The sequence below is a fragment of the Vidua chalybeata genome, chromosome 21, assembly GCF_026979565.1.
Source record: "Vidua chalybeata isolate OUT-0048 chromosome 21, bVidCha1 merged haplotype, whole genome shotgun sequence".
NCBI lineage: Eukaryota > Metazoa > Chordata > Aves > Passeriformes > Viduidae > Vidua > Vidua chalybeata.
The window spans coordinates 14604-29634 of NC_071550.1; the positions used below are offsets into that span (position 1 = coordinate 14604).

The 15031-nt window shown below is 45.8% G+C and overlaps 1 protein-coding gene and 1 long non-coding RNA gene across 2 annotated transcripts in view; one reads left to right on the forward strand and one right to left on the reverse strand.

Annotated features, from left to right (window-relative positions):
- Window positions 1-1479: 1479 nt before the first annotated feature.
- LOC128798666 (uncharacterized) lies at window positions 1480-2280 on the reverse strand. Its single transcript, XR_008434506.1, has 6 exons — window positions 2211-2280; window positions 2093-2134; window positions 1952-1997; window positions 1806-1849; window positions 1684-1724; window positions 1480-1602 (listed from the first exon to the last, which is right to left on the reverse strand). It is a non-coding gene; the product is annotated as an uncharacterized LOC128798666 (long non-coding RNA).
- Window positions 2281-9593: 7313 nt separating this feature from the next.
- GARNL3 (GTPase activating Rap/RanGAP domain like 3) overlaps window positions 9594-15031 on the forward strand; it is a 35324-nt gene continuing 29886 nt past the window's right edge. The window contains exons 1-5 of the mRNA XM_053962305.1: window positions 9594-9666; window positions 11831-11900; window positions 13238-13312; window positions 14111-14210; window positions 14641-14759. Of these exons, the coding sequence (XP_053818280.1) occupies window positions 9611-9666; window positions 11831-11900; window positions 13238-13312; window positions 14111-14210; window positions 14641-14759 (420 nt within the window). The 5' untranslated portion in view covers window positions 9594-9610. The remainder of the gene's footprint in view (window positions 9667-11830; window positions 11901-13237; window positions 13313-14110; window positions 14211-14640; window positions 14760-15031) is intronic.

The following is a 15031-nucleotide window of genomic DNA, read 5'->3' on the forward strand; positions in this document are numbered from 1 at the left end:
ACAAGCTCTCACAGACAGACACGGACAATCACGCTCTCTCACACGCTCTTCCGCTTACACGCTGACCGCGACCCTTACTTGAAACGCTACGCTGACGCTTCGACGCGTCTTCTGACCGCAGCTCCTCGATGTCCAGTGGTAGATTCCAGGATAACGTGTAGGGACCCGGGGACCTGCGAGACGACAGAGACGACGGGAGGCGGTCGACGAGTGACTATCTGACGGCTAGGAGCTATTCCCGCTCCGGGTCCATAAATTTTGTACCCAAAACCCCCATAGAAGACAGATGAACTGTAAAGTTTTATAACTGCTCTACCTAACCGTGACTACGCGCCTGGGCAGGGCAGCTCCGATCGTAAGTGGCACGACAGAGGCATGTACAACATAAGCCAAGGTAGGTACATACAATATATGCACAATATAAGCCAACGTAGGTACATACAGTATAAGTACATACAATATAAACCGACATAGGTACATACGACATAAGTACATACAATATAAGCACATACCGTATAAGTCAACATAGGTAGGTACAACCTAAGCACGTACAATATAAGCCGACATAGATACAATATAAGTGAGGACTTGACGTAACTCTCCGGAAGATTAATTGTTGAGCCCTATACCCTTTGAGAAGGCGCAAGCTACGGAACTACTGCGGTCAGGTGATGAGGGTCTAATATGCTCCCTCTAGAAGTCCAAGAGAATAGCACGGGAAGAGAAGGCGCTACCGAAGGTGAGAAGGAAGATGGATGAGAACGTCTCCTGTACTTCTTCCCGTCTCAAAAAGTAAAAATGTAACGATGCCGGAATAAGCGATATCCAGGAAGGTACACGAGTAAAATATGGCCGATACGGCAGAGAACAATGCCGATAAAGCCTCGAGATGTAACAAAGGCCTATGATGCAGAAATCAATGGACACAGACGACATAACACGGACACGGACGACATAACACAGACACGGACGACATAACACGGACACGAGTGAAAACTGCCTGGCAGTTCCACCTTATGGACCCAAGATTGCTAGTCCAAGATGAGTCATAGGCCGATGATGCCAAAAGAAAGAAAGCCCTAGGGCAATAGCATGTGATGATGAAATTTAACTCCTTTCAAGATGTTAGTGCCAAAGGACTTAAGAGGAAGCCTAAGAAGCTCAGTAGGCCTAGACAAGAAAGCGATGAATACGGCGTGACCGTGGCTAGAGCTCCGGACGTGAAGGCGGGCTCCTCGGGTGAAAAGATCCACAGCGACATCGAGAGTTGAAGAAGGCCGCCGACGCAAACCTCGCGAGGACGCGAAGATGGATCGGAACTGCCCTGCCCGGCGAAGACTCTGGTGAGGCTGAGGAGAAACCCTCTCCCTCTGCTTCCGAGGGGCCCGTCCCACTTTGGGCCTCTTCTCTAAGCTAACATCTAATTGTCTCTTGTGATAGTAAAGGTTTTTCCCCTTCTCCCTCCTACTGGCCCCGACACTTAGCTTTTGCAAGACGACCGGACAAAATCCATCGTCAGCCGGACGTGGACGGCGACATGTTCTCTACGTCCGCTTCGGTGCTGCCGTTTCCAAACTTCAGCTATGCGCCTCCTCACGGTACCTAAGACAAAACAGAAAATGCAACTAGCGCCCTGCAAAAGAGGAATCCCCGGGACTCTGACGCACCGCTGCCCCGGCTCACCTGAAATCTTGATGCGACTCAACAGGCTGCCAGGAGGATACCTACAAAAGGAAAAGGTACAGGCTTAGCGTGCTGCCGCATAACGGTCACCTATGAGTCACCCAGCCTAAATGCCAACTCACCCGCTTGACTCTGTTCCTTCACACGCCTAGGGCAGCAATGACACCTGCAAAGAAACAAAGCAAAAAAAACCACACTGAGATACTGAGAAAAGACCACGACCCTGACCCGACAAGTACGCCCACCTACACCTTAAGCTTGCACCCACCTGGCCTCAGACATCTGGGATCAGAGACATCTCGCAAGAGGACTGCCTAAAATAAAAAAAAAAAAAAAAAAAAGGGGATGCTTAGATTTTCACCAGAAACTGAGACCTGTGCGAGAACAAGTGCTTCTGTCCACTGCTCACCTGGCACACTTGGCCTTGACTGCAGCTATCTGCCTGGACTTCCTAATAATAGACAAAGAACAGTGCTGTAACCCAGTCACCATTTATGCTTCCCCTGCAAATGCAAACAGCAACTGACCTTCTCAGGGAAAACCCCCTGACCCAGGAGGGGCGCTCTGCCACAGATCTTAAATGTCTGCATCTGAAAGAAAATTCAAACAACTGTAGGATAACTTAACAGGTCCAAGCATCCTGTGTGAATCTAGGAATACCGTCTAGAATACAACTACATCCCCCATTCCAAATTGCAGGTCTCCAGGACTTGTGCAATTACACCAGGCTATGCAGCAAGACAGAGCAGCTCCGGGACAAATATGTGCAGACACCCGTGACACAGGACAGGACACGACAAACGAGGGGACGCCACAAGGAGAAAAATCTCTTGGTGAGAAAAATGCCCGCGAGGACAGAGAGATTGCGGAACGAGATGACCTAGGTGAGACGGCCGGCTCGGAGCCGATGAGGCTCAAAGAACCCTGCAGGAAGAAGATGCTAAGAAAACGATGTCTTCCGAGAACTGCACGAGCGGATGCCTGAAAAGCCTACGGTAAGAATGAGCTACCTAGCTTGGCATTCTCACGAGTCCTAAGCCGCTATAATGGATCATTGGGGTGTGTGGCTGTCGCTACCGCTCAGAACGAGACCTTAAAAGACATCTGACCGGATGCTTCTAAAGACAGATACGACTGCGATGCCTGTCGGGACTCCCGAGTCAAAAGGCCTGTGGCGTTGGTGCCGGGCCGAGGAACGCAAAGATCACAGATGCCAAGATGACTCTCAGACAGCTAAGGTAAAAAAAGACAAGTGACGTGACAGACCCAAACAACACAGAATGCACAAGAGACAAGTGACACGACACACACCGGAACTGCTCTGCCCTGCGCGCCTCAGCGCTGAGATCAAAAGAGACACTTTCCCTTTAGGTGGCCTAAGGAGACACTTCTTAGACATCCCCATCTCCAAAGCAGACTCCAAAATCCCTTCCAGGCAGTCCCAAGCCAGCACCCCGCTTCCCTCCCCTCAGTGGGTCGTAGCCCTCGACTTATCTTGCACACTTCTGGGCATGCAAATCCCTGTCGAGTGCAAAAGAAGGCCGCCTCCCCATCTGGGAAGTTCCAGCTGTCACCAGGCTCTTATCTCTTCGTCTGCCAAGACAAAGAAAAGGAAACATCAGTGCACAATCTTAACAGCACGTGGGCCAAAACCTGACAAATCTGCTACTCACCTTCGCCTAAGAGGGCCCTGGCGTTCGGGCCGCACGCTTCGGCCGTGCTCCGAGGCCGACGCTGCCGTCACGAGGTACGCCTAGGTTAAGTGGAGACAAGGTGACTGGGCACGGCTGAAACTGGAGTGGACCCCCTCTCCTCCTCCCTACCTCCCCGACTCACCGCAGCTCCTCGGCCGTTCCCGTGAGCTACCCAGACGGGACCTTGAAATACAAGTTGAAATCCAAGATGTGTGGGCTTCATCACGGGGTCCCGTAATACTTCCGGAGGGCTCACGAGTGCAGGAAACCCGGTCCGTCCGCCACCTGATGACAGGGGCTTAGCGTACGCCGAGTGGATGGCCTAAAGCAGACAAATGAGAAGGGATGGTTAGAGGTGCACCAGAAATTGAGACCTGAGCGATCGCAACTGCTTGTGTCCACTGCTCACCTGACACACTTGGCCTTGGCTGCAGCTATCTGCCTGGACTTCCTAATAATAAAGACAAAGAACAGTGCTGTAACATAGTCACCATTTATGCTTCCCCTGCAAACACAAACAGCGACTGACCTTCTCAGGGAAAACCCCTTGACCCGGGATTGGGGGCTCTGCCACAGATTTAATCCGCCTGCATCTGAAAGAAAGGTAGGAGTAATGTCAAATGGCTGCAGGATAACTTAACAGCACCAAACGTGTCAATCTGCGCATACGATCTAGAGCCCAACTACACCCTGCATCAGAAATTTCAACTCCTGGGACTTGTCCCGTTACAGGCTATGCAGCAGGGCAGAGCAGTTCCGGGACAAATACGTGCAGACACCCGTGGCACAGGACGGGACACGACAAACGAGGGGACGCGACAGGGAGAGAGAGCTCTCGGTGAGAAGAACGCCGGCGAGCGCCGGGAGAATGTGGAACGAGATGACCTAGGTGAGACGGACGGCTCGGAGCCGATGAGGCTCAGAGAACCCTGCAGGAACGAGATGTTAACAGAATGATTTCTTAAGAGAACCACAAAGATGAATGTCCAACAATTTTACGGTCCGAAGGCTCTAGCTAGCTTTGCGTTCTTATCGGTCCTAATTGGCTTTAAGGGATCATTGCGGTGTGTGGCTGTTGACACAGCTCAGAGCAAGACCTTAAAAGACATCTGACTGGATGCTTCTAAAGCGAGATGCAATTCAAATGCCTGTCTGACCTCCAGAATCAAGAGTCCAATTGCACTGGTGCCCGTCCAAAGAATGCGGAGATCACAGATGCCAAAAATGAGGCCGGGCTTTCCGATAGGACCCTCAAAGGGCTAAGGTAAAAAAGACATGTGACACGAAATACCCAAACACACAGAATGCACAATAGACAAGTGACAACACACACCAGGACTGCTCTGCCCTGAGCACCTCAGCACTGTGATCAAAAGAAACACTTTCCCTTTGGGTGGCCTAAGTGGATACTTCTTGCACATCCCTGCCACCAAAGCTGATTCAAAAAGCCCTCCCAGTGCCTCCCTTTCATTCCCTCTCAAGGTCGTAGCCCTCGACTTATCTCTCGGATGTCCGGGGATGAGAATCCACGTCACGTGCAAATGGAGGCCGCCTCGCCTGCTGGGAATTTTCTTACGATTACCAGGCTGTAGTCCCTTTGCTCAACTACAATCGAGAACACCAAACATCACTGCGTGATCTTGGCTGTACAACGGACAAAACCCAGCAATTCTGCTACTCACCGTTCTCCTCAGAATGCCCGGCTCCTTGGGCCGCACGCTTTGGCCGTGCTCGGAGGCTGACGCCGTCATCGCAGGGTACGCCTGGGTTAAGAAGAGACAAAATGACTCGGCATTGCTGAAACCTAAGTGGACCCTGGCTCCCCCTCCCTACCTCGGCGACTCGCCGCAACTCCTCGGCCCTTGCCAAAGGCTACCCGGATGGGACCTTGAAATACAAAATTTCAAGGCTTCATCACGGTCCTGAAATACTTCCAGAGGACTCACAAGCACAGGAAACCCGGTCCATCAGCTGGTTGGTGACGGGGGCTTGGCATACTCCGAGTGGATTGCCTAAAGCACACAAACGAGAACGGAGGCTTTAGAGTTGCACCAGAAATTGAGACCTGAGTGAGAACAACTGTTCCTGCAACCGGTCACTGCTCACCTTGACTGCAGAGATCCAGATTTAATGCCTAAAAATAAAGACAGAAAAGAGTACTGTAACACACAGTCACCGTTTACACTTCCACTGCAGAGACAAACGGTGACTGACCTGCTCAGGGGAACCCCCTCTCCAGGGACTGGGGGGGCTCTGCCACAGATTTAATCCACCTGCATCTGAAAGAGAGTTAGGACAAAAGTCAAATGGTTGCAAGATAACTTAACAGCTGAAAACACCTTATGTCAATCTAGGAATACCATCTAGAGTCCAACTACACCCTGCACTGCAAATTTCAAGTCCCCAGGACTTATCCTATTACACCAGGCTATGCAGCAGGGCAGAACAGCTCTGGGACAAATATGTGCAGACACCCGTGACACAGGACGGGACAAACGAGGGGACGCTAAACACAAACAACACGTTATGACACAAACAACACGTTATGATACGAACGGCGTGACACAAGGATGATAACTTCCTGGCAAGAATAATGGCAAGGAGTGAGAGGATGCCAAAAGAGATGACCGATGCTTTGGCAGCGGTGGATGGAGGAGGCTCTAAGGAGCAGAAGAGCTCCTGGAGAAGACTGGAACAGAGTGACCCGTTAAAAGAACTGTTGGTCACAATGATCAGGATGGCTGTGAGACAATGCTACGTTTAGAATGCTTTCCATATCCATACAATCTGGTAAGCCCCAGGATGTTACAGCTTGTGGCTGGAAAGGATGGATGGTGATACGGCCGGGAAGGAGGCCTCAAAAGACGGCCGACTCGATGCTTCGGAGATGTGACCGAGAGAGACGGCCGAGCCCGCCGGTAAAAGAACGAACGATATCGGCGCCGTGCCGAGAAGTGCGAGCGTTCGAGAACCCAGAGATGCTGGCTGATGCTTGTGTTAAGGCCCTTGAGGGGAAAAGACAGGGATATCTGATCCAAGGGACCCCAAAGACACACCAGATAACACGGTACACCACAACACGGACCGGAATTGTTCTGCACTGCACACCCTACAGCTGCAATCAAAAGTAGAGCCTCTCCCTTTAGCTGTCCTAAGAGGCCCCTTAGAAGATATCCCTTTATCCTCTGCTAGTTTTCAAATCTATCCCAGGAATTTCCAATCCACTACTCCCATCTCCAGGCTGTGGCCCCGATTTATCTTTTGGGTGATCGGTGATGTGAATCCAGGTTGGACCTGAAATGAGTCTACCTCGGAGGGCCGTGTGATCGCCTGTTAGCCTCTTAGCTACAATAAAGAACAGCAAAATCAATGCATGAGTTTAGTGTTACGTGGGCCAAATCCCAGCAAGTCAGCTACTTATCCTCTTCTGAGTGTGCCTGGGTCCTTAAGTCTCCAGCTTCATCCTGAGTCCAAGGCTATGGCTGTTATTATGAGTGTCACCTGGATTAGGGAGAGGCAAAGCTACGTGGCATTTCTGTGAGTGCAGTGGATGAGCTCGTGTGCTGTACGACACATGAATGCCTTTGCTATGCTTCTGAAAAGCCTTGGTGGGAAGGTTCTCAAATAGACACCATTTCTCACCCTGCTGCCTGCAAACCACCCCACAATAGCTCCTAATCAGGTACCTTGCTCACTCTCCCTCTCCTAGCCACAATCCTCAACTCATCTGAAGCCTCAATCTCAAACATCATCTTTGACACAGGGTGGATACCATTTGTGACACGATGAATCTGCTGAGAAAACGTTGCTACTTGGCAAAACCTGGAATTACAGAAATTACATCCCTCTTAAAAAAAAAAAAAAAAAAAACCAAAAAAAAACCAAAAAAAAAAAAAACAAAACCCCAAGAACAGAAGCTGAAATTACAAAAGCACCTTACTGCCCCTGAGTGCACAAACCCAAATCACAAATTTAAATACTCCCTGTGGTCAACACTGGGTTTTTTTCACAGTCTCTTCAAAGCCTCTGTTGCTTTAGATGCCCAAAAACACCGGCTGAAAACAACCTGAGATAAGCTGAAATTGCCCCTTCACCAAAATGAGAAGAGAGCTCTTATCCTGGCAGATCCCCGAGAGGGAATGAAGCCCCTTGGTAAAGGCTGGTGTTAATATACCCCTGATTGGGCCCGCCTCTTGTTCCCATGACACCCAGTGTAGAGAGCTTGGCAGAAGAATGGTTAAACAGCAAGGGACATGAAACTGTAAAATTAGTCAAAGTATGAGGGGCTACGTGACTGCTGCAACGGTCAGCATGACCCTGGGTATAGAAATCAGGATATGTAGAAATCAGAGTTTGCAAGAATCAGAATGATGAAAACTGCTTGGTATGTAGAAATAGAGAAGAACCAAAAAGTATCAATCACAAGAACAGCAAGAGCAACCGAACAAGGCAGATGCGCAAATCACACAGCAACCAATCATGAGCTTAGCTTTTGCAATATGCATGAACTAATTAACAAGTATATATAAACTTTGTAATTTGTTGCAATAAACTGAGACTTGATGATCATGATATCATGAGTCTTGTCTCCCGCGGCACTTTTCTGACAACCCAGGAAAAGGAGAGGGGGCAAATCCCACCAGGTATAAAAGCTCTCAGAGCAGCTGTAGCTGTTTGGCTCCTCTGACTTGAATTCAAAGGGAGTAAAGGGCTTGGTAGAGGAGAAAACTCTTCAGGGAAATGGCAGCACTTTCTTTTTTACTACAACTACTTGGAGCAAAAGGGCAGAAAGCTGGTAAGAAATAAAACTTTGTGTTTAGCTAGCATAGCAAGATAAGTTGGGTAATTTGCTGTTAACTTACATAATTATTCCTTAGTGACTACTAAGTAGTACTCCACATGTGACTAAGTAGGGTGGAGAAGAATACTAATTATATGAACAGTTTAAGTCTCCTTGGGACTACTAATTAGAGCTATCTACATTATAAATAAAAATAAGAAAATTAATAGCCTCCCGGGCAGCATAAAGGTTAAGTACGTGCTAGGCTCACCCTTCTCTGAGATATTTGGTCCTAGGGTGCAGAAAGAAGCGCCCTAAAAGGTAGTTTTAAACCCTTAAAATGCTGAAAAAGGGAGAGCCTCCTTCAAGTGAACCCCTTAAAATGAGGAAATGGGGCAGTTACCTCCACTGAAATGGATACAATGGCAGATTATAGCTTAATTTAATCCCCTAAAATATTGGAAAAAGAGGGGTTTTCCTCACTTTAAATCTTCCCAAACCGACTGGGGGTAGGGGCCGTGTGGATTTGCTTTCTGAGGAGTCCCTTTTTGGAGGTTTTCTCCCAGATTTGCCCTAAACCAGGACACCCTATGACTCTGCTGCATAGAGATTACCACAAAGCTGGAGGATGCGGCTGCACCGAGATCGGAATCTGTGCTCGCCGGAACGCTACCAGCCCTGCTGCTGCAGGGCTCACTCGCTTGATCAATACAGCTGAAAGTCAAGCATGTAAATTCTCCGCTGCATCGTGTCCAATTGGTACAAAATGTGATGCTGACTACACTTCAGACAATGCTATTGTGGCACTTCTAATTTCATACTACGAAGTAAAAAATTTATTCTAATAATAGATCTGTGACAAACTGGTGCTGTGTAGATGTGTCTTTGCTTTTCATCTGGCAGGCAGGTCACCACGTAAGCTCACTTTTGGTCATGAAGTGTAAATGGAAATCATTGAGGTGTGTGATACCTGGACTTGAGAGCAGCATTCCTCAGCAAATCTGACCAATCGACTTGGCCGTCTTGGAACTGACTAGTTTCTGCTACTTGCAGGCATATCGAATAGGTGTACTTTCCATGGAAAACTCTCAGCAGATGTCTACAATGATGTTTTACCTTGACGTTTACAAAGCCGGCATTCGGGAGGGGCGGTGCTGACTAAGGTCCCTCCCCGCACAGGGGCGAAGGACCCGTTCGATCCCGTCGGGGGACTGCAGCTCCCGGCGGCGGAGGACGGACCGGTGGTTTTCAGCTCGAGACTACAACTCCCGGCAGGCGCTGCTGCCGGCGCAGCGGCCGACGCGACGTATGAGTGGTTGGCGGGCCGGGGCGGACGGGCGGGGCCGTGCGCCGGGTAGCGGGATGTGCGCGGGGAGCTGCCGGCGCCTCTCCCGCGCGGGACGGAGCCGCGGGAGCGACGCTGGAGGGGTGAAGCCTCCGTCTGGCCGTCCACATGGAGCTGAGCAGCGCGGAAGGGGCGTCCACCCGGTTCCTCGGCCTCACTCAGCGGTACCGGGGGCTAAGCTCGGGTGGGGCGGGGCGTGGCGCGGTGCCGACTGCCGATGGCGGAGAGGAAGGCGGTGCTTTGCTTCCGCGGACCGGGAGCTGGAGGGGCCTCCAGGGCGAGTGGGGCTGGACGCTCCCGCGGTGTGGGGCGGCCGGGCCTCGGGGTAGCGGAGCAGCAGGAGCCCCCGAGCTGCAGCCGTCTCCCTCGGGCTGCTGCAGGTGGTGTGGGCGGAGTCGGACGAGCATCTTCAGAGTCGGTTTCGCAGCGTATTCAGCGTTGCAAGCAGATAGCGCAGGGATATCACTGGAATTACACGATTGCTGACTGCGTTGGTGCTTGTGACTCTTAAATGAGGACAGCTGGACCGATACTGACTAGTAAACATATAGATGGCAAGCCCGAGGGGCATGCAGGCTATATCCTTCTAATCGCACAGGTGCCATCTGCAAACTCACCCTCTTCTGCCGCTACCTTCCCGACCCCCAAGTAAAATGCTTTCCAGTGTCGAGCTTCTGAAAGACAAAACTTGTGATTTGACACTAGGATTCAAAAACCGTCTACATTTAGACTAGCAAATGCGTTTATTTGTGCTTCGTTGTTCAACTTTCAGGACTGTTTTGTAGAAGCTTCTGTTGAAACAGGAGGAAGCTAGTCCTCTCTCCTCTTCATCATTACTGTTCATTTATACAACTGCACCTGTGTTTCCAGACAAATGGGAAAGGGAGGTGGAGTATACTGTGTAGATGCTGTACAAATGCATGTAAGCTGGTTAGCTATATTCATATTTTTAATTATTATATGAATAAAGATGCATCTGTATTTAAATACTTTGCAATGTAAGTAAATTCTAAATGATTAAGCCCAACTAATCTGAAGCACTGATGATCTAACCTCCTCAGTGCTGGCAGTTTGTATTAATAAGATGAAAACTACTCTAAAAGTGTCGTAACTGGAGCAACCGTTTTTGTTATATAGATCAGAGCTGAGGAAGGATGTAATTCAATGCAGAAAATCAATATGAACAGTTGATTTTAATCGCAGTGTATTTTTAAAATTAGCAGATGTGATACGTCAGAGAGTTGAGTACAAATCTTTGCGGTAACTGAGAATGGAGAGCCAAAGAGGCGTGCAGGTATAAGAATTTGTTAGGCAGTATATGCGCTTACACAAACAGCGTGATAACGTGAATCTTACCTGTGCCTAAACTGAAGCTTAGAGGCCTAATTTTTATGAGGTTGGTGTGAGATTCTGCTTTAATTACAAGATACGAAGCAGGTGACGTGTGATATAAAGTAGCTAGGTTGAGAAGAAACAGAGATTTGCTCTTGGGTATAATTCTGATTTTTAAAGGGACTGCTAGGGTGTTTGTAATTTAGGTATGTTTTAGGTAGTTTGAATTGGGATATGAATGAGAATATTGATTGATATTAAAGCAGTCTTGTTTTAATCATTAGCTCTGATATACTCCTGTTATTTGAATTATTGAGAGTGCTGTCAGAAAAATGCTTTTGATATGAAAGGGTGTGGCTTGTGGCAAGGCAGTCTGTCTTCAAATTATTGGAATGTAGTTTTTGAAGAGGTGGTGAGTAGTGTGATGCGATGGTATAAGGTTGCTAATGCGGGTGGATTTTGAACTTTGCATTCTAGAATTACTTTTGTTTGCTATCTTTGTTAAGGTGGTGGAGGGAAACCTCTGAAATGCTGTTGTTTCCTCATGCTCTTAAATTAAAGTACTGGTTTCGTTTCTCATTGTGTGTAGGCTGAAAAAAGACTGAAAAAAATCAGTAGCAACCTACTAAATATGGTCTTACTGAGTTGTATGGTGCAGTTGTCCTCTTTGAGGCGTTAAGTTTACATTTCAAACACGGTTATGAGCCACCACCTGCTTTGGAGTTCTGATTGCATCATGCCTAAGTATTTAATTTAATCATAGCTTTTGCCTCCAGTTACGATATGGGCATTTGCTTTGGGAGTAATGTGAAAGCTAGACTGTAATGGCTGCTAGAGATTGTGCATGCTGTAAGAAGTGCTCCCTGCAGCAATGAGTTTATGTGCTGTGAACCCTGTTCAGGAGAAATGATGTTTTTTTCTAATGGCAGGGTATAGCATTGCAGGAAATGTAAGGCTAGTAGACTTGTGTACACTGATGAAGCGTTTCTATTCCAGCTCCGTCTCTGAAGATCTGGGTTGCAGACGCGGAGAGTTTAGCAGAAAGCATTATGGATCTGTGGAGCTCGTAAGTATACGTAGCCCATCCTTCAGTTTATCAGCTTATAATGCAGAGCTCTAATCCTTTTCATTTCCAAATGAAGGAATTGGATCTAGTTTGGAAAATGTGCATTCTCAGCTAGACTTGAAAGGTGTAAGCTAATACAAAGTGGCTTCTGAATAGATGTATATCAGACCTGTGATAGGAGATCTTTTTACACTTACTAATTAATATTTCATTGTAACAGGAAAGGAAGCATTATATAAATACTTGTTTACCTCCAGATGGAAATTGAACCTTTTTTCCTCTTAGAAACTGAAGATGGAAAAATATTAAGGTCGTATTTAATGAAGTACTAGCAATTTTGTAAGCTATAAACTGTATATGTGTGTACATACATGTGTATGTAATTTTATATGTACGTGACTCGTAGTAGTGGGAGAGGGCTTAAAACTAAACAAACTAGTCAGAATTAGGATTTTGAAAATGGTTCCCTAGAAGCTGTCAGTTATTCTGCATTTTCCTGAAATTCAGAGAGATTAAGTTGGCACCTTGTTTTTCTCGTATATAAATTTCTTCTGCACTGTGAAAATGTATCAGCAATTAAAACAGTGTTATTCTGATTACAAGGTCATAATGAAATTACATAAATTTACTGTAGGATAATAGAAGTAGGGAGGAGTTAAGAAAATGAACTCCAGCTCTGTTACTATGGGATGAAACCACAAGTTTTCTATGAGCTATAGTTATAATTTTAAAGTTCTTGGGTAGTATATTTACTAAAGTATATGTAAATTTGGTGTAAAATAGTGGCTTAGTTGCTGGAAGTTGCATTGCGGGGAACACCAGGTATCTTTTCTTTCCATACATTCCACATAAAAGATGTGGTGTTTTAATCCAAAAATGCAAGTAAACTGTTTTCTGGTAAGAGGCTCTTTCATTCATAGTACTTAAAGTCTTTTGCTGGAAAATAAAAAGTTATTTATAAGTATTAATTCACAGTCAGTTCACATGAATGATCTCATTTCTTGGTTGTTTTTCTTAAAAATTCTGCTTTGACACACTTATGAAAGTGTGTCACTTTTGGAGTACCAATGTTTAAAGGTTTTTGTTGCCCTTTCAAATTTCTAAGTGTTTCATACTTAACTCTTCTTGCTCCACGTTTTCCACAGTAGCATCTCATTCATGTCTCAGAGTTCTTACTGGGTCATTCAAAATCTTTAGTCAAATTGGTAATAGCTAGACTGGTCCCTTCTCTCTGGGGAGTCATGATGCCTGGAACAAAAAGAAATGATAGTAAGCTTTGATTGCTGATCATATGGCTATTTTTGGAAACAGGACCTCTATGTTAAAATATCTTATAGCTTATATCCAGTGATGCTGATGGAGCCATTCAAAGAGCTGGACGGTTCCGTGTGGAAAATGGCTCCTCCGGTGAGGTAAGTGCCCAAAAATACTCATACTCATAACTGAAGAAAATGATTCAGCTTCAGTTATTTTTCACCTACGAAGGATGCATTTGCAGTCATTTGCTAAGGAAGAGGACATTGAAAATTCTGGCATTTTTTTTCGTTTTGGTAACATTTTTGCTCACTCGATCCTGTTAGGAGAAAAATATCTCTGAATGACGCTTCCCCAGTCTCTTCTAGTTCATCACTCTATGTATATCCTGTCCTGTTGGTACTATGATGTTCAAGCTGACCTCTGCGCTTTAAAGTTTGCTCCTTGGCGTGATGAGGTTTAGCTTCATTTTTTTGAAACTTAGCTGTCTTTTGGCAGCTGTGCTTATCTTAAAATAAGGGAGAAAGAGATTGAGTGGAGCCTCGGAGAGCAATTCCCTTCATCTTTCGCTGCCAAACTCATGGTGTGATCCTGCAACTACTCCAGTGACAATTGGGGATTAATTTGGGAAGAAATGCAAAAATGAAAGCTGAAGGCATTAATTTATTTAAGTTTTAGAAATGTTTGTCTTCAAATTCCACATTGAAAGACCTTCTTTTCACTGATATTCTAAGACATTACCTGTATGAGTGGTACAGTAGGACAAGACTTATCTACTTAGCGAGAAATTAGAAAAAAGGGTAAATGAGAGGGAGAAATTTTTATTTCAGCTACAAAGCAACTGACTTCACAAAAATCCTTGCATTATAAGAAGCAGTGTATTTGCTTTTGTCTGTATTTTGTCCTCTTTTTTTTCACTTGGCATTTAATGTAACAGTCTCCCAATTCTATTTCAGAATACAGACTATGCTCCGGGTACATGGCACAGAACGGATGTGCATTTGGAAAACCCGGAGTATCATACGAGATGGTACTTCAAGTATTTTTTAGGGAAAGGTAAATATTTTTTTGCAGATGGATTGGAATTTGCTGCTGCTGTTTTGAATTGTTACTATATCAATATGGAAAAAGGTATAGCGTTAATTTAGTATTAAAACATTTTCTGCCCCATACATGAAACAAGTCCTTGCTTCATATGTTTTTAACCTGAAAACAGAGGATGGGTGTCTGTAAGGAGTGAAACGCCTGCTACCAAAAAGGGATGTTTTGAAATCCTTCTTGGCTTTGAAGCTGTACCAATCTCTTTGGATCGATTTTTTTTTTTTTTTTTACACATCTGTATATAAGTACGTAGTTATTTATGCAGACAATTATATACTTTTATGTATGAATGCATATGTTTACAGGTGTCTCTCTGATTCTGCACACGAGTGGGTGGGTGTGTCTTCCTTATGATTATGGTGCTGCTTGTTTTTTTCTCCAACAGTTCATCAGAATTACGTAGGTACGGACGCAGAGAAGAACCCTTTCTTTCTGTCTGTTGTACTGTCTGACCAAAATAATCAGCGCATTCCTCAATACCATTCAATACTTTGGAGAAAAACAGTAAGAAACAAATACTTCTGTTCTCACTTCTGTTTATTTTGGATATGTTTATCATATGCTCTTTCCTCTTTCTCCAGAATTCCAGTATTTATTACATATTTTAATTTCATATACTAACATACAATTCTACCGTAGTAGATAACACTAAATTAGCAGATAACATTATACTAAACTTTTTGACAGAAATCTGTGATGTCAGATATTTTTTTAATTGTTCTCACAACTGCTTTTTTTTTTTAGATATGATGCCTAAACTGTTCTTGGTTATGTCC